This window comes from Canis lupus, chromosome 21 (genome assembly GCF_003254725.2).
Source record: "Canis lupus dingo isolate Sandy chromosome 21, ASM325472v2, whole genome shotgun sequence".
In the NCBI taxonomy this organism is placed as follows: domain Eukaryota; kingdom Metazoa; phylum Chordata; class Mammalia; order Carnivora; family Canidae; genus Canis; species Canis lupus.
Window position 1 is genome coordinate 29979112 of NC_064263.1, and position 20155 is coordinate 29999266.

Here is a 20155-nt window from a genome sequence, read left to right on the forward strand (position 1 = left end):
GATACTAACCTTGGATTGCTTGGAAAAATCACAAAAAGAGTTTTCAGGGAAGCTAGTTCTTTAATTTAAAATTTGAAGAATGAACAGTTTTTCAGAGGGCTGAAGGGCATGCATGACTGTTTTTCAAAAACACTTGCTATTGTAAAAGTGAGGAGAGAGCTACTTGAGTCTGTATAAAAAATCAATGTACATTTAAAGATTTTTTTAAAATAACTGGAACCCCTTCAAATGTTAAATATAAAATTATTCTCATCCTTGTATTTATAACCTGCTTTCTGGTGTGTTTAGTTCTCTGTGTTTCTGGAGTATGTCTGGTCTACTGAAGGTATCAATATTCACATCAGAGGCATGTATACTTAGTTATTATTTCTGGGTTATAGAGGAGGGATATGAGAAAAGAAGATACAGAAAACAAACAAACAGGAGAAGGAGGCAAAGATGTAGAGTCAGAAGGGGAAAAAAAGAAAAGTTGGAGGAGGATGACAACAAAGAAGGAAAAGAAAAAGGAAGAGAACTAAAAAGCCCTCTCTGTCCAAAAAATTTCTATATTCCATGCCTTGTTTCCTTGATAAAGCTTGGAGTGCAGATTCGTGGAGAGCCATTAGCCCAGAGGGGAAGCACAGCACCAAGTCTTGATGTCAAGAAACCGGTGGGCTACACCCTCCCGGATCTGCTTAGTCTTCACACCATAGACGATGGGGTTGAGCATGGGTGGTACCACCACATAAAGATTGGCCAGCAGGATATGGACATGTCGAGGAATGTTACGTCCAAAGCGGTGGGTCAATAGTGTAAAGAAGGATGGAACATAAAACATGAGGATGACACAGAGGTGGGAGCCACAAGTGCTGAGGGCCTTGTGCCGGGCATCCTGGGAGGGCAAACGAAACACTGCTCGGAGGATCAGTGAGTAAGACACAGCAATGAGGATCACATCCAAGATGACCATGACAATGGGCACTGAGAAGCCATACCAGATGTTAATGGTGATGTCAGCACAGGCCAACCGGGCCACTCCAATATGCTCACAATAGGAATGGGGGACGATGTTGGTCCGGCAGAAGGGCAGCCGCTTCAATAAGAAGATCACTGGGAAGATGATGCAAAAGCTTCGGGTGACAATGGCCAGAGCAATCCTTCCCACAACTCGCCATGTTAGCACTGTTGTATAATGCAAGGGAGCACAGATGGCCACAAAGCGGTCAAAGGCCATAGCTAATAGGATGGCTGACTCCCCTACAAACATCACATGGACAAAGAAAACTTGGGTGACACAAGCATCAAAAGCAATATTATGGGCATGGAGCCAAAAGATGGCTAGAGCTTTGGGTACAGTAGTGGTAGACAGCAGGATGTCCGTGATGGCCAGCATAGAGAGGAAGAAGTACATGGGCTCATGAAGATTACGATCTGTGATGATGACCACTATCAGGATGGTGTTCCCCAGGACAGCAGTGATATACATGAGGCAGAGGGGTACTGATAGCCAAATGTGGTAAGCCTCCCACCCAGGGATGCCCAGTAAGACAAAAACTGCAGGGTGGAAGATGGTAAAGTTGGTGTGAGTCATGATGCAATTTAGGGTTCTTTATAATGACTCAGAAGCTGAAGAGTCTGCTGAAAGTGACAGAAACAGAAAAGACCTCTGAGTGTATGCAGAGATCATAAAAGATACGATCTCTAAACTGTGGGACTCTCCAGGCAAGTTCTCCTGAGAATGCTCAGTTGGGCGTAGGAATGACTTCTGACCCATGGTGCCTCATTACCATGTAGAGCTTCTGTGCCAATCATTCTTCAAGAACTAACAGAGGCTTCACCCTGCCTCTAGCTACTCTACTTCCAAAGTTTGGCCCCATTAGACTTTTCTGATCTCATTCCACCATTTCCACCCAAATGACATATGCTCCCTTGATTGTTTTATACTTTTCCCTCCCCCAAGATCTTGCTCCTTCTCTATTTACTTGGATTTCCCCTTCTCTTCCACTTCTACTTACTCAAATTTTAACCTTAAAATACCTTCTTATATTCATTTGGGGATTATAAAAAATAGTGAAAGGGAATAAAGGGGAAAGAGAGAAAATGAGTGGGAAATATCAGTGAGGGTGACAGAACATGAGAGACTCCTAACTCTGGGAAACGAACAAGGGGTGGTGGAAGGGGAGGTGGGCAGGGGGTTGGAGTGACTGCGTGACGGACACGAGGGGGCACTTGACGGGATGAGCACTGGGTGTAATGCTATATGTTGGCAAATCGAACTCCAATAAAAATATATGCAAAAAATAATAAAATTATAAGATATTTAAAGTAAAAGAAAAAAAAACCTCCTTAAAATATACCACTTTGCAGTGGCCTATGTTTATAACAATGTACCTCAACAGTGAGACAGCACAGGCAGGGTGGAAAGAAGGGCAGCAATGCCTGAATGACTGTTATTGAGCTTCCAGAAAGGAGGTTGCTGTGTATGAATAAGGACTTTCATTTCATTCAATGGCTTCTGAGGGCCCCATCTCAGCCTTGCTAAGGGTTCTCAGCAGGAGGGTTGTTGGCTCATTTAGGAAGAGGGATGAGAAAAGAGGAAAGTCACAGGCACCAAGAAGCACAGCCAAAGTCTCATAGAAAGTACTTCCCAGAACCCTCAGAGAATATCTACATGAGCAAGAAATAAAGATCCATAATGGTGGAAAAGGGGCAGGGAGCCATACTGAATGGGAAGGAGCAGGTATAGTAGGTGAGGACACCAAGTTCTGGAGCCAGACTTCCTGGGCTAATATTCCAGTTCTTTCCTGACTAACTGTATGATCTTGGGCAGTTACTTTACTCCCTGTTTTTTCATTTGTAACATGTGAGTGACAATGAACTGCATGTGGTAATCAGTAAGATTAAATGAGTTAGTTCAGATAAAGTGTTCCAAAGGTTATTATTCTTGTTATTATTATCTATAAATCTCTTTGGCTATCATCCCATTATTTTTTCAAAAGGCAAAACACTTCAATGAATATTCAACAACATTAAAATCTTATTATTCACCTAAATATGACCAAAGGAAATTCCTTTCCAAGGATAAAGAAGAGTCAAAGGAGAAAAGTGTCCAAGGAGAGAAAAACAGCCTCAGAACAGATCTCTCAGAAAGACCCAGTGTCTCAGAACCAAGACCCGAGGGCTGGGTGGTACACCAAGCAGGTCCACCACTGACAGAGTTTGGTTGGGTCATAACTAGCTGGCAGGTTTCCCTTAAGTGCTTTGAAAAACACCCATATATCTAAGCAGAAACAGAGACTGTCTCCATCACTTATAGAATGCTGGGGGCAGGGCAGAGTGATGGGAGTTGGAGTTTCAGCTCTAGAACCAAGGAGACCCAGAAGTGAGCATCAGTGAGCATTCAGTCCAGGCTAAGGAGAAATGAAGCCATTTCTTCCCTGTAACCCCTGAGCAGATTTTGCTGTCTCCTTTCCTCCTGGTATCTTCCTTTCTTCCTGCGAGTCCCAACCAATTCTATTTTTTGGTTATGCCCCTTCTCTCTTTAGGGGGCTATGTAAAAGCCTTTTATATCTTCATGCAGTCTTAATTTTGGAAGACTCTCCTGACACAAGAACATTAAAATGCACTCACAAACTTCATTAGGGATAATTGTTAGACAACTATATAGAAGTTGAGTCCATTACTTTTCTGCCTAGTTGTATTATGTAGATATTTATTTAAACAAATAGTAATTTATTTTGCCATTTTCTTTGTACATATGCTTCAGATCTCAAATGTTTTTCACCATTCTTGGGTTTTTTAAAAGGTACAGGCTCTACACACTGAAGTCATGTCCCTAATGGATAAAACAGCCTGCCCCTGGCTCCACATTACAAGGGTGGCCTCTGTTTGCACCACAATATATTGGAAAGATTAGTTATGAGATCTGTCACAAGAAATTCCTTTCAATACATAAGGTACAAAAACTTGTGAATGTTTATCTTTTCAATAAATTGGAATAAAAGCAAATTTATCTCTCTAATAACCTCACTCCTGCTCACCTCCACTTAAACCCAGAATGTAAAATGTTTTCATAATCTAAAGCCAGTGTTAGCTATACTGCAGAGGTACTGATATACCCTTAATTCACTGACATAGTAACTTGTGTTTTTTAATAAACATCTCAAGGAAAATTTCCACCTACCCATTGTTTCACTTCAAATGAGCATTTTAAAGATTTTGTAAAAAAAAAAAAAAAAAAATCTGTGTAAACATATAGTGGTGTAACATGTGTAAATATCATCCACCATATTCTTATGTTGTGATGGCGAAAATATGGAGAACACTGCTCCAAGGCACAATCTCTTGTTTCAATCTCTATACCTATTCTACAAAGTACAGGATGGGAAACAGAATAAGAAGGACTTTCCTGGCTTATACACACCTGACACCCAAATTACCAAGAAAAGTTTCCTCAAGAGTCCTCCTCACTTTGGGACTGGGAGTTCACAGGACTAAGCACAGAGTCTGGCACATCATAAGTACTTAAGAAATATCTGAACAAATGAACCCTGGAACTGGTGAATTAATCTTTAAACACTAACTTTGTCTGTTTCACCAGAAGTATTGACCAAAATCTGAGGCATTTTCATGAATAGCTTCCATTGATAAATTCTGTCTTGATATGGCCTGATGCTGACTGCTCTGTGAAGTACCATCAAACATTTACCATGGGTGTCCGGCTGGCTCAGTGGGTAGAACATATGACCTGACCTCAGGGTTGTGAGTTCAAGCCCAAATTGGGTGTGAAGCCACTTTAATTTTTTTATTATTATTTTTTTAATCAAGAAAAGTCTCTTCCTTCACATTCCCCAGTGCTTTTCCTCCCCCATTCTGCATTACCCTTCCTAACTAGTGCAACCTCCTGGTCCAACTGACATCTCCCCCTGTGCCCACCTTCCTCACCCTGTACTCTGCCATGCTGCATTCCCTCTCTCATCCTTTGTCTCATTCCCACATCTCTACTTCCTCTCTCTCAGCTCTAGTCTCTGGCCTTCACAGATACTCCTAAATACACACATGCTCACACTCACAGTTCTGTCCACCCCTCCCCTGCCACCTTCAATGCTCTTAAACTCACCACCAAATCATAGTATCAGCTGAAGGACTGAGAAGGTGGTAGAGCAAAGCTCAAAGCATTGCTTGTTCTGAAAGAAGAGGAATGAGAAGAAAAGAGAAAGCTGGAGATTGATCATGTTGGCACGAGGGGATATCACTATTCCTGCTCTGTTCAGGGTGCTTATATTTAGACTAAGAAGACACATGCTTTCTTCTTCTGGAGGCAGGTGTCAGAGTCACCCCTGGGATCATTAAGCATGGAGCCAATGAACCAAAGGAGAAAAGAAAACTCTTCCCCTAATGCCAACAGGGAACACTAACTCTAGGGAAAATTAGTAACTCCAGACAAAATGCACAGAAAATATATGAAGACATAGCATAAGAGCAGTGACAAAAATCCCAGTGATAAAATAATAACATAATGACAGTTAACATCTAATGAGTCCTTATTACATCCTTGTCCTTATTACATCCTTGTCACTGTGTTAGAGCTAAACATAAATTATCTCATTTAATTCTCACAGCAATCCAATGAGATAAGGACTATTATTATATTCATTTGGCAGATAAAAAGATAAAGGTTTAGAGAGATCAAGTAGCTGATAAGAAAAAAAGACAAACATCCTCAGATGAGCATGTCAAAGTGTTCAGACCCAGTCTAGAAACTCTGATTAAAAGAACTAAGAGGAATAATCTGGAAGCAACCTTGGAAGATCAATCACTTATGGTAAGTTTAAGAAAAAAGAAACAGTAAATTAAAGATTGATTAAAATATTTATCCAATAAAAGCAAAATTTATTTTGTGTGAGCACTTAATTACAGTACTCTAAAATTTTTGGGAAGAGAGTACTTCTTCCCAACTCATCATGTAACTTTTGGAGCAAAAAGTTGCTAGGAACCCAAAAAGGAGAAAAGAAAATGACATCAACTGAACAATCCCATTTTCATGTATTTACCCAAGAGAAATAAATCATAAACCCACAAAAGCCTTGTACACAAGTGTTCACAGCAGCTTTATTCTTCTTTTTTTAAGATTTTATTTATTTATTCATGAGAGACACAGAGAGAGAGGTAGAGACACAGGCAGAGAGAGAGGCAGGCTCCATGCAGGGAGTCCTATACGGGATTCGATCCCAGGACTCCAGGATCACACCCTGGGCAACGCTGAGCCACCCAGGGATCCCCAGCAGCTTTATTCATAGTAGCCAAAAACAGAAACAACTCAAATGCCTATCAACAGAAGGATGGATAAAAAAAAATTGTGATATATTTATACAATGGATCCTGTTCAGTAATTAAAATGAAAAAACTACTAAAACATGCATCAACACAATTTAAACTCAAGATCATTATGTTGAGTGAAAGAAGTTAGATACAAAGGCTACATACTGGGATCCCCGGGTGGCGCAGCGGTTTGGCGCCTGCCTTTGGCCCGGGGCGCGATCCTGGAGACTGGGGATCGAATCCCCACGTCGGGCTCCCGGTGCATGGAGCCTGCTTCTCCCTCTGCCTGTGTCTCTGCCTCTCTCTCTCTCTGTGACTATCATAAATAAACAAAAATTAAAAAAAAAAAAAAGGCTACATACTGTATGATTCCATTTGTAGGAACTTCAACAACAGACAATTAATCTGTGGTGACATAAATCAGAGTGCTTGCCTCCAGGATGGAAGGAAGCAGGGGGAGTTTCTTCGGTAAAAATATTCTACATATGGAGATGTGTGAGTTTCATGTGTGTCTGAATTTGTCAAAAGAAGGATTTAAAAAAAAAAGAAGGATTTTTTTGAGCATCAGAAACAAAGATCCCATTTAGAATTGCACCAAAAACCATTAGAAACCTAGGAATAAACCTAACCAAAGAGGTAAAGGATATGTACTCTAGAAACTACAGAGTCTGGCACATCACAGGTACTTAGGAAATATCTGAACAAATGAACCCCTGGAACTCATGAATTAATCTTTCACCATTAACTTTGCCTGTTTCACCAAAAGTATGATCAAAATCTGAGGCATTTTCATGAGTAGCTTCCATTGATAAACTCTGTCTTGATACAGCCTGATTCTGACTGCTCTATGAACTGTCATCAAACATTTACCACAAGTAACTTATAAAAGTTACTGGCTAACTTATAGAAGAAATTGAGAAGGACACAAATAAATGAAAAAACATTCCATGCTCATGGATTGGAAGAACAAATATTGTTAAAACATCTATGCTACCCAGAGCAGTCTACACATTCAATGCAATCCTTATCAAAATACCATTGACATTTTTCACAGAGCTGGAACAAATAATCCTAAAATTTGTATGGAACCAGAAAAGACCCCAACTAGCCAGAAGAATGTTGATAAAGAAAACCAAAGCTGGAGACATCACAATGCCAGACTTCAAGCTATATTACAAAGCTGTGAGCATCAAGGCAGTGTGGTACTGGCACAAAAACAGACACGTAGATCAACAAAACAAACTAGAGAACCCAGAAATGGACCCTCAACTCTGTGGTCAACTAATCCTCAACAAGCAGGAAAGAATAACCAATGGAAAAAAGAAGTCTCTTCAATAAATGATGCTGACAAAATTGGACAGCCACGTGCAGAAAAATGAAATGGGACCATTCTCTTACACCATACACAAAGATAAGCTCAAAGTGGATGAAAGACTTAAATGTGAGACAGAGTCCATCAAAATCCTTGAGGAGAACACAGGCAGCAACCTCTTTGACCTCAGCCACAGCAACTTCTTGCAAGACATGACTCCAAAAGCAAAGGAAGTGAAAGCAAAAATGAACTTTAAAAAAGCTTAAAAGCTTCTGCACAACAAAGGAAACAATCAACAAAACTTAAAGTCAACTTATGGAATGGGAGAAGATATTTCCAAAAGACATATCAGATAAAGGGCTAGTATCCAAGATCTACAAAGAACTTATCAAGCCCAACACCCAAAAAAACAAATAATCCAGTCAAGAAATGGGCAGAAGACATGAACAGACATTTCTCCAAAGAAGACATACAAATGGCCAATAGACACATGAAAAAATGCTCAACATCACTTGTTATCAGGGAAATACAAATCAAAACCACAATAAGATATCACTTTACACCAGTTAGAATGGCTAAAATTAACAAGACAAGAAACAACAAATGTTGGTGAAGATGTGGAGGAAGGGGAATCTTCTCACACTCTTGGTAGGAATGCAAGCTGATACATTCCATACTCTGGAAAACAGCATGGAGGTTCCTCAAGAGGTTAAAAATAGAGGTATGCTATGACCCAGCAATTGCCCTACTGGGTATTTACCCCAAAGATATAGATGTATTGAAATGAAGGAACACCTGCACTTCAATGTTCATAGGAGCAATGTCCTCAATAGCCAAACTGTGGAAGGAGCTGAGATGTCCTTCAACAGATGAATGCATAAAGAAGATGTGAGATATACAGAGATAGATAGAGATAGAGATGATAGATAGATAGATAGATAGATAGATAGATAGATAGATATAGATATAGATAATGGAATATTACTCAGCCATCAGAAAGGACGAATACTTACCATTTACATCGATGTAGATGGAACTCAAGGGTATTAGACTGAATGAAATAAGTCAATTGAAGGAAGACAATTATCATATATGATTTCACTCATATGTGGGATATAAGAAACAGTGCAGAGGTCATAGGGTAAGGGAGGCAAAACTGAATGAGAAGTCATCAGAGAGGAAGAAAAACCATGAGAAACTCTTAACTATAGGAAAAAAACAGGATTACTGGAGGGGAGGTTGGGGGGGAACTGGGTAATGGGCATTAAGGAGGGCATGTGATGTGATGAGCACTGGGTGTTATATGCAACTGATAAATCATTGTACACTACATCTGAAACTAAATATGTACTTTATGTTGGCTAATTGAATTTAAATTTAAAAAAATTTTAATTAGAGGATCCCTGGGTGGCTCAGTGGTTTGGCGCCTGCCTTTGGCCCAGGGCACGATCCTGGGGTCCCGGGATCAAGTCCCGTGTCTCTCTCTCTCTCTCTCTCTCTATCATAAATAAATAAATAAAACCTTTAAAAAAATAATAAATAAATAATTTTAATTAAAGAAAAGAAAGAGCAATGACAGGAACAGAAATATGGGTAAACTTTTCTTCTCATGAGTTTTTCATTTTGCATGCAGTGTTTAAAACAAATATTATAATACCATCTGATATGCAAGATAATGATATTTAAAAGTGGCAAGAGCAAAGGGACATCTAAATGGAACTATGGTTTTCACACTTCACTAAAAGTGGTAAGAAGTTGATACAATACCACTGGACTATGAGTCACATATATAAACATTGTAATAAAACCACCACAAAGAAAACTATACAAAACCATACACTCAAAACCTATAAATAAATCAAGAAAGAATCCTAAAAATGTTAAAGTAACCCACAGGAAGGTGAGGAAAGAGACACAGAAGAAACAAACAGAAAACAAATAATTAGATGGCAGACTTAAGCCATAGCATATTAACAATTATCTTAACTGTAAATTATCTCAATGTACCAATTGAAAAACAGAGACTGAATTTAAACACACACACACACAACTCAACTACATGCTATTTACAAAAAATTCACTTCAAATTCATGCTGAGATAGGTTGAAAATAAAAGGATGGGAAAATACATATCATGCAAACATCACAAAAAAAAGTAGCTTTATTAATAGCAGATAAAGTAGACTTCAAAGCAAATTACTAGTAACAAAGAGACACATTACATAGCAATAAAAGATCAATTCACCAGGAAGATACGATGATCCTAAATATGTTTTGCTTCAAAACACATGAAGCAAAAACAAAAAGAACTGAATAGAAAAATAGACAACTCATCATTGTATTTTAGAATTTGAACAACCGGGCAGCCCCGGTGGTGCAGCGGTTTAGCGCCGCCTGCAGCCAGGGGTGTGATCCTGGAGACCTGGGATCAAGTCCCGCATTGGGCTCTCTGCATGGAGCCTGCTTCTCCCTCTGCCTGTCTGTCTGTCTAAATAAATAAATAAATAAATAAATAAATAAATAAATAAATAAATGAATCTTTAAAAAAAAGAATTTCAACAACCTCTCAGTGTCGAAGTCCTATCTCAGCAACTGATAGAACTACTAGATGGAATATCAACAAGGAGAAAGGAAACAGGATCTGATTGAAATATATAGAACAGTTTACTCAACAATAGAACACACTTTTTTTCCAAGCACCCCTAGACATTTATCAAGGTAGATCTTATTCTGAGCCATAAGACAAACCTTAGCAAAATTTTTTGAGTCAGACATCATTTGAGTCAAATGTCTAATATATAACATTTCAGATATGTATACAATTATACATATATAGTTAGGACAAATGCTTGAAAAAAGTGTATAGTTTGGTCTTTATATATATATATATAAATATATAAATATACATATATATACATATATATAGCTAACATATAGTAGAAGCATGGAAATAGGCATACTAAAATATCCACAGTAAGTTCTTTTTTTTAAAGATTTTATTTATTTATTCATGAAAGACCCAGAGAGAGAGAGGCAGAGACACAGGCAGAGGGAGAAGCAGACTTCATCCAGGGAGCCCCATGCAGAACTCAATCCCAGGTCTCCAGGATCAGGCCCTGGGCTAAAGGCGGCGCTAAACCGCTGAGCCACCCAGGCTGCCCAAGTTCTTTAAAAGATTATATTAGGAGTGCTGTTTATTTTTCTTTTTTGCTTATTCTTACATTCTAATTTTTCTACAAGAGTACAAGAGTTGCATTATAAAAATTTTGAAGTTTATCTTTTAGAAGCATATGTATATTCAACTGAATTTTAGTGTTAATCCAGGCTATTTTTTAAAATTTCTCTTTAATGTGTGTGGTGAGCCATTTGTTAAATCAAAGGATGTGTGATAGCATAATAATATTGACTACTGACTTGTTCACATTATTTGAGCTGCTTTCATCAGTTTAAAAAACAATGCCATTGAAATGCGTACTTTACTCACTTAATATTGTTATATATTGTGGAAACTAGAAAATGTTCCCTGGGTCACAAACATGAAAAATATTAAGGATAAAATTTTAAAATATGCTATATTTTGAAGGACTCCATTTTATTTTTAAGGAAAATGGAACTTTTTGCTGTGCCACTAATTTTTAATTAACTACCACATAACAGCAACATTATCACATTCAAGTACCAAAAAGAAGCATTATTACATCATTGGAATATATTGGTCTACAAAAGAAAAAGTGGGGAAGATAAAACATCGTATATTAGTAATCGTTGTGTTTTCTTTTGTTGAGATCATGGCAGCTCTACTTTTACCTAATTAAATTTTTGTAAGCATTCCCTAAAAAACATAATATACACATTTCTAAAATTATGTGGAAAAATATTAAAAACTGTGATGGTTAGGTGCACCTGGGTGGCTCCATCAGTTAAGCACCTGACTCTTTGTTTTGGCTCAGATCATGATCTTGGGGTCCTGAGATGGAACCTCATGTTGGACTCCATGCTCAGTAGGGAGTCTGCTTGGGATTCTATCTCCCTCTCTCTCTGCCCCTCCCACTCATGCTCTCTCTTTCTCTTAAATAAATAAATAAATCTTTTTTTTTTAAGAGTGATGTTTAATTTTATATGTCAATGTGACTGAGCTAAGGGATGCCCAGATAGTTTGTAAAACATTATTTCTGGAATGCCTGGTTGGCTCAGTCAGTTAAGTGGCTGACTCTTGATTTCAGCTCTGGTCATGATCTCATGGGTCATGAGATCAAGTCATGCATAGAGCTCTGAGCTCAGTGTGAAGTCTGCTTGTACCTCTCCCTCTGCTCCTCCCCCTGCTCGCATCCTCTTTCCCTCTCTCTCTCCAAAATAAATAAATAAATAAAATCTTAAAAAAAAAACATAATTTCTTGTGTGTCCATGAGGGTAAGCCTGGAAGACATTAAAATTTAAATCAGGAGACCAAATAAAAGAGATTGCCCTCAGCAGTGTGTGTGGGCATCATCCAATCTACACAAGAGGCCAGAGTAGAACAAAAAGGCAAAGGAAGGGCAAATTCACTCTTTCCACCTTAAGCTGAGACATCCATATTCCCCTGCCCTCAGACATCTGTGGTCCTGGTTCACAGGCTTTTGGATTCAGGTTGGGACTTTACACCATCGGCTACCCAATTCTCAGGCTTTCAGACTCACTACTAGCTTTCCTAATTCTTCAGCGTGCAGATGGCAGATCACGAAACTTCTCAGCCTCCATAACCATCTGAGTCTGCCCAATAATAAATCCTCTCTTAGAGGTAGATGATAGATAGATGATAGATGATAGATAGATAGATAGATAGATAGATAGATAGATAATAGAGATAGAGATATATCCTACTGGTCCTTTTTCCCTGGAGAACCCTAATTAATATATGACTCATTTAGGGATGCCTGGGTGGCTCAGCGGTTAAAGCATCTGCCTTCAGCTCAGGGTGTGATCCTGGGGTCCCAGGATTGAGTCCCACATCGGGCTTCCTTCAAGAAACATGTTTCTGGGGCAACCCCGGTGGCACAGCGGTTTAGCGCTGCCTGCAGCCCAGGGCATGATCCTGGAGTCCTGGAATCGAGTCCCATGTCAGGCTCTCTGCATGGAGCCTGCTTCTCCCTCTGCCTGTGTCTCTGCCTCTCTCTCTCTCTCTCTCTCTCTCTCTCTCTGCATCTCTATGAATAAATAAATAAAATCTTTTAAAAAATTTATAAAAAAAAGAAACATGTTTCTGTCTCTGCCTCTCTCTGTGTGTCTCTCATGAATAAATAAATAAAATCTTTGAAAAATATATACATATATGACTCATTTATTTACTCATTCAACCAAACAACACACACGTGCACACACACACACACACACACACATAGACACACACACTTGAAGTGCCACCATGGATTGAGGAGGGGGTTGATACAGAATCTGGATAATATGTAGTCCTTGTTCTGCAATATCACAAAACTCACAAGCAAAGATGATAAAAATATGATAAATCCTTAATGAAGAAGTACACAAAATTCTATGGTAAAATTGGGCAGGAAACACCCATTGCTTCCCATGGTGTTAGGGAATAACATATCACAAGAAGAGGTATTTGAATTGAGTACCTAAATCCTTGAAAGGAGTATAGGAGTTCAAGATAAATATCAGACATAGGAAGAAAAATGTGCAAGAGAAGCACTAAAGAATATGACATACTCCCTGAATAAGGAGATATTCATCATAACCAAGGAATATTGTAAGCTTCAGTAGAAAAGCAGAAAATCAATCCAGATTAAATTAGACAAATTGGGGCTACACCTCTGTCAAATTAAAAGAATTGAAATCACATAGATTATGTTCTCTTACCATAATGGGATCAACCTGAAAGGCAAAAACAAAGAGAACAGAAAAATCTCTAAGCACTTAAAATTAACACCCTTTAAGTAAACCATGTTCAAGGAGGAAGTCATCAAAGAAATTTTTTAAAAACATAGAACTGAATGGAAATGAAAATATAAAATATCAAAATTTATGGAATATTACTAAAGCAGGGTTGAGAGGGGCTTTTTTTGCATTTTTATTCAGACATAATTAACATATGTCTTGTCTCTTAGCAACATTCAAATATACAATACAGTAGTGTAAACTATAGTCATCATGCTGTACTTTACGTCCCGTCCCTAAGACTTATTTATTTTAGAACTGGAAGTTTGTAACTTTTAACCACCTTCATCCATTTCACCCAGCCCCTACTCCCCCCACCTCTGACAACCACCAATCTGTTCTCTGTTATCTATGAGTTCAGTTTATCGCTTTGTTTTGTTTTCAGATTCCACATATCAGTGAGCTCATGAAGTATTTATCTTTCTCTGATTTATTTCACTTAGCATAATGTCTTCCAGATCCATCCATGTTGTCACAAATGGCAGGATCTTTCTTTTTTATGCTTAACATTATCCCAATGTGTGTGTATCACATTTTTAATCTACTCATCCACCAATGGATGAGACTTCTATAGCACCAAATGCATATATTAAAAAAAAAAGAAACATCTCAAATCAAGAATCTAAGTTTCTATCTCAAGAAACTAAAGGAAAGAGAAAAATAAACCCAAAGCAAATAGAATGAAGAAAATTACTAAGTTTAGAGCAGAAATTAATTAAATGGAAAATGAGAAAAATAGAAAAAAAACAATGACCTAGAAAGCTGGTTCTTCAAAAACAATCCATAGAATTAATAAATCTCTAGCAAAATTGACAAACATAAAAACTAACAAGATTAAAATCAGTATCAGGAATGAAATGGAGATTATATCACTATACATTTTTTATTACTACAGATAATAAGGAAATATTATGAACAACTTTATGCCCATAAATTTGACTATTTAGAAGAAACCAATCCCTCCATAAATCTTTTCAAAATTTAATTTTTTGGAAATTTTATTTAAATTTTAGTTAGCTAACATACAGTGCTAGATTGGTTTCAGGAGTAGAATTCAGTGATTCATCACTTACATACAACACTCAGTGCTCAACATGACAAGTGCTCTCCTTAATACCCATCACTCATCTAACCCAGAAGGTGGAAAAAGGAGAGAGGGAAACAAGCCATAAGAGACTCTTCATGAAAGAGAATACTGAATTTTTAATTAAAAATCTTTTGAAAAAGAAATCTTCAGGCCCAGATGGTTTCACTGCAAAGTTCTATCAACTTTAAAGAAGAATTAAAACAAATGTTTACACAATCCCTCTCAGAAAAAAAAAGAAGAAGACACTTCCCAATTCATTTTATAAGGCCCATTTTACCCTGAATCAAAAATAGATGAAGACAGTGGAGAAAAGACTACAGATCAGTATCTCTTAAAATTGCTCAACAAAATATTAGCAAATCAAATCTAATAAAATATTTTTAAAATTTTACACCACAATCAAGTGACATTTTTTTTCCAGGTATACAAAACTAATTCAACATTCAATGATCATTCAGTGTAATTCATCAAATCAATAGCCTAAAGAAGAAAAATCAAATAATCTTATCGACTGAAGCAGGAAAAAGTGTCTGGCAAAATTCAATATCCATTCATGATAAAAATTCTCAACAATTTAGGAATCAAGGAGAACAGCCTCAATTTAATAAAAGATATCTACAAAGAACTGACAACTAACATCATATCAATATGCTAAAGGACTGAATGATTTAGCATTCAGTAGGTAGGTCAGGAATGTAGCAAAGATACCCACTCTCACCAATTTTATTCACATCATACTTGAAGTTCCAGCCACTGTAATAAGACCAAAATAACAACGACAACATTAATAATAATAATAATGCAAATGAGAAAGGAAGAAATAAAACTGTCCTTATATACAAATGGCATTATTGTATACACACAAAATCCCAAGGAATCTTCAAAAATATGTATATTCCTAGAATGAATAAGTGAATTCAACAAAGTTTTAAATCAACACACAAAAATCAGTCACATTTCCACTTGCTAACAAAAAGCATATGAAAACCAAAATTAAAGATACAATACCAGTGAATGATGGCAAGAAATCTACTATTTCAACCCTTAAACCCCCATAGAAACATCAATTATAACAGCCACTCATAGACAAAAATACCTTTGTGGGAGCCCAGGAATCCGGCTGAAATGTTCCATTACCCTATTGGAGCAAAAGAAAAAGATAAAGAATAAAGACATTAAAGAGGGTACAATATTAGAATAGTTTCACTTTAACTACATCACTCCTTCCCCAAAACAGTAAAGCTCAGTGACAAGAGAGACTCGCTCAGTTTACAACCTCTCCCACAAGAAAAGAGAGAGTGAAGTCAGCACCCAATTTCCCCCGCCTCGTAGGACACTGCCCAAGAGGCCACTTCTGCCTTGTCCCACTCAGAGCATAAGGAGATCAGCTTGGATGAATAGTCTGGGGACAGCTATGACCAGGGGAAAGGGAGAGGGGCTCTTAACCACCAATGCAATTATCTCAGCTAAAATTCCTACTAACTGGCTTGCAGTCTCCACCAATAGCCCATCCATGAATCCTGAAGAACACCTCACCTGTGGAAAACCCCCACAATAGCCAGTGTGTGCCCCCATATTCATGAGTGCCCCTATAGCCGGCACCCTGCATTCCTCTACACATAGTGTGTGTGAGCATCCATAGATGGCACACAGATATCAGCAGTCAACCAGATTCAACTGGCATGGAAGGGAGTACACAATACTTAGGGTACCACCCTAAGAAAAATAAATGGGAGACTCTCAGCACCCAGCCTGGCTTGGTAGGATCAAAAGAAGACACACAATCCTAAGAATTTCTCCTCAAGAGAGAACAGGAAAAGGGAGTAGACGTATCCTTAGAAAAGGTCTTAGAGATCCTTAGAATCTCTGACCAGGTGGACGGGTGAAGATCTTTCTCTCCTGAAGCCAGTCAGCAAAGACTGGAGGAGGTGAGTGCTTGTACAAATGCGAAGAGAGCAACTCAAAGCTTAGGACAAATTAAATGAAAATACAACATAGCAAAATTTATGGTATGCAACAAAAACAGGTCTAGGAGGGAATTTTATAGCAATAAACACCTACATCAAGAAAAAAATTCTCAACCTAAATTTATAGAACTAGAAAAAGTACTAAGTCCAAAGTTAGCAGAAATAATAAAGACTGGAGCAAAAATAATGAAATAAAGACCAGAAAAACTATTTTAAAAAGGTCAACAGGGGATCCCTGGGTGGCTCAGCAGTTTAGCTCCTGCCTTTGGCCCAGGGCCTGATCCTGGAGACCTGGGATCGAGTCCCACGTCAGGCTCCCTGCATGGAGCCTGCTTCTCCCTCTGCTTGTGTCTCTACCTCTCTCTCTCTCTCTCTCTCTCTCTCTGTGTCTCATGAATAAATAAATAAAATCTTTAAAAAAAAAAGTTTAAAAAAAAATTCAAGAAACTAAGAGTTTATATTTTAAAAGATGAACAAAATTGACAAACCCTTGGGTACATTAAGAAAAAAAGAGAGAAAACTCAATAATAAAATCAGTAATGAAAGAGGTGATGAATAATTATGTGCCAACAAATCGGATAACCTACAAGAAATGGATAAATTTCTAGAAACATGCAACCTACCAAGACTAAGTCATGAAGAAACAGAAAATTTGAACAGACCAATGATGAGTAAGGAGGTTGAATCAGTAATCAAAAATTTCCCAACAAAGAAAAGCCCAGGATCAGATAGCTTCATTGGTGAATTCTCCCAAACATTTATAGAAGAATTAATATCAATCTTTCTCAAACTCTTTCAAAGAATTGAGGATAAGGGAACACTTCCAAACTCATTTACAAGCCCAACGTTACCCTGATACCAAAACCACACAAAGACATTATAAGAAAGAAGTAGTACAGGCCAATAACGCTGATGAAGATAGATGCCAAAACTCCTCATTAAGTTACTAGCAAACTGAATTCAACAGCACATTAAAAGAATAATACACTATGATGAAGTGGGACCTATTCCTGGGATGCAAGGATGTTTCAACATATCCAAATCAAAAAATGTGATACATCACCTGAACAGAATGAAAGGAAAAAATCATGATCATCTCAATAGATGCAGAAAAAGCATTTGATGAAATTCAATATCTACTCGTGATTTTTTTAAAATTCTCAATAAATTACATATAGATGGGATGTATCTCAACATAATGACAGCCATATATGCTAGGTACAGCTAACATCATACTCCACAGTGAAAAGCTGAAAGCTTTCTAAGATCAGGAAAAAGACAAGGTTCATACTCTGAACACTTCTAACCAACATAGTACTGGAAATCTTCACTAGAGCAATGAGGCAAGAAAAAGAAATAAAAGGCATCCAAATCAGAAAGGAAGAAGTAAAATGGTCTCTGTTTGTAGATGACATGATGTTATAGATAGAAAATTCTAAAAGCTCCACACAAAATACCCTGATAAAGAATAATAAAAAAGTTCAGTAAAGTTTCAGGATACAAAATCAACATATAAAAATCAGCTGCATTTCTACATGCTAACAGTGAACTATCCTGAAAAGAAATTAAGAAAAAAATACTATAAACTTGCATCAAAAAGAATTAACTACTTAGTAATACATTTAACTAAGGAGGTAAAAAAATCTATACACTAAAAACCATTAAACACTGATTTAAAAACTTGAAGGAGACACAAATAAATGGAAAGATAACCCATCTCCATGGATGGGAAAAATCAATATTTTTAAATATTGATCCATACTACTGAAAGCAATCTCCAGAGTCAGTGCAATCCCAATCAATTCCAATGCATTTTTCACAGAAATAGAAAAAAAATAATTCTAAAATTCATATGGAACCATAAAACACTAATAAGAGCCAAAGCAGTCTTGAGCAAGAACAACGCTGGAGGCATTGCAATTATTTCAAATTATATTATAAAGCTAATGTGATCAAACAGTATAGTACTGACATAAAAACAGACATATATACCAACGGAACAGAATAGAGACCCTAGAAAGAAACCCATACATATACAATCAACTAATCTTCCACAAAGATGCCAAGAATCCAAATTGAGAAAAAAAAACTTCAATGACTAGTATTGGGAAAACTGGATATCCAGATGCAAAAGAATCAACTTGGACCTTTATCTTACATATTACAAAATCAACTCAATATAGATTAAAGATTTAAATGTAAGGCTTGAAACCACAAACTCCTAGAAGAAAACATAGGGAAAAATTTCCTTGATATTAGTCTTAACAATGATTTTTTGGATATGACACCAAAAACACAGTCAACAAATGCAAAAATTAATAAATTGGATTACACCAAACTAAAAAGCTTCTTACAGCAAAGGAAACAATCAATACAATGAAAAAGCAACCTATGGAATGGGAGAAAATATTTGCAAACCAAATAGCTGATGAAAGGTTAGTATTCAAAAAATATAAGAAACTCACACAGTCAATAGCAAATGAAGAATCAACTTAAGTAAAAAATGGGCAAAAATAAATAAATAAATAAATAAATAAAAATTAAAAAAATGGGCAAAAAAAAATGGGCGAAAGACTTGAATATGTCTCTAAAGAAAACACACAGGGGTACCTGGGTGGCTCAGTTGGTTAAGCATCGGCCTTCAGCTCGGGGCATCATCTCTGGGTTCTGGGATGGAGCCCTGTGTCAGGGTCCTTACCCAGCAGGTAATCTGCTTCTCCTTCTCCCACTCCCCACTCCTGATTCTCTCTTCCCCTGCCCCCGTCTCTCTCCCTCCCACTCTCTCAAATAAATAAATAATAAAATATTTAAAAAAGAAAAGAAGACACATACACACACACAAAAAGCACAAAAGTAGATACATAAACAGCCAACAGGTGTGTGAAAAGGCTTTTAACATCACTAATCATTCAGAGAACTACAAATCAAAATCACAATGAGATATCACTTCATACCTGCTAAGATGGATAGCATTTTAAAAACAATAGATAACAAGTGTTATCAGCAATGTGAAGAGAACCATAGTACTTGGTCAGAATATAAATTGGTAATAGCCATTATGAAAACTTTATGGAGGCTCCAAAGAAAACAAAAAAATAGAACTACCATGTGATCCAGCAATCCCACTTCTGGATACTTATCCAAAAAAATTAAAACCAGGATCTTGAAGAGATAGCTATGCCCCCATATTTGTCATAACATTGTTTACAATAGTCAAATAGTGGAAATAACTTAAATGTTCATCAATGAATGAATAGATAAAGAAAATGCGGTATAGACATACAATGGAATATTACTGAACCTTAAAAAGGAAGGAAATCCTACCATTTGTAACATGAATGGACATTATGCAATGTAAAATAAGCCAGATACAGAAAGACAAACACTGTGTGCTCTCACTTATATGTGGAATCCAGAGTAGTCAAACTCAGAATCAGAGTATAAAATGGTGGCTGCAAATGGCTGGGGAAGAGGGAAATGGGGAGGTGATGGTCAAAGGATACAAAGTTTCAGTCATACAGATAAATAATTTCTATATATCTACCATTCAGCATA

The 20155-nt window shown here is 37.3% G+C and overlaps 1 protein-coding gene across 1 annotated transcript; it reads right to left on the reverse strand.

Moving 5' to 3' along the window:
• Window positions 1-601: 601 nt before the first annotated feature.
• Window positions 602-2089, reverse strand: LOC112667539 (olfactory receptor 52B2). The gene has a single exon (XM_025459292.3). The coding sequence runs from the start codon at window positions 1568-1570 to the stop codon at window positions 602-604; it is 969 nt and encodes a 322-aa protein (XP_025315077.3). The 5' UTR covers window positions 1571-2089.
• Between the last annotated feature and the right edge of the window lie 18066 nt (window positions 2090-20155).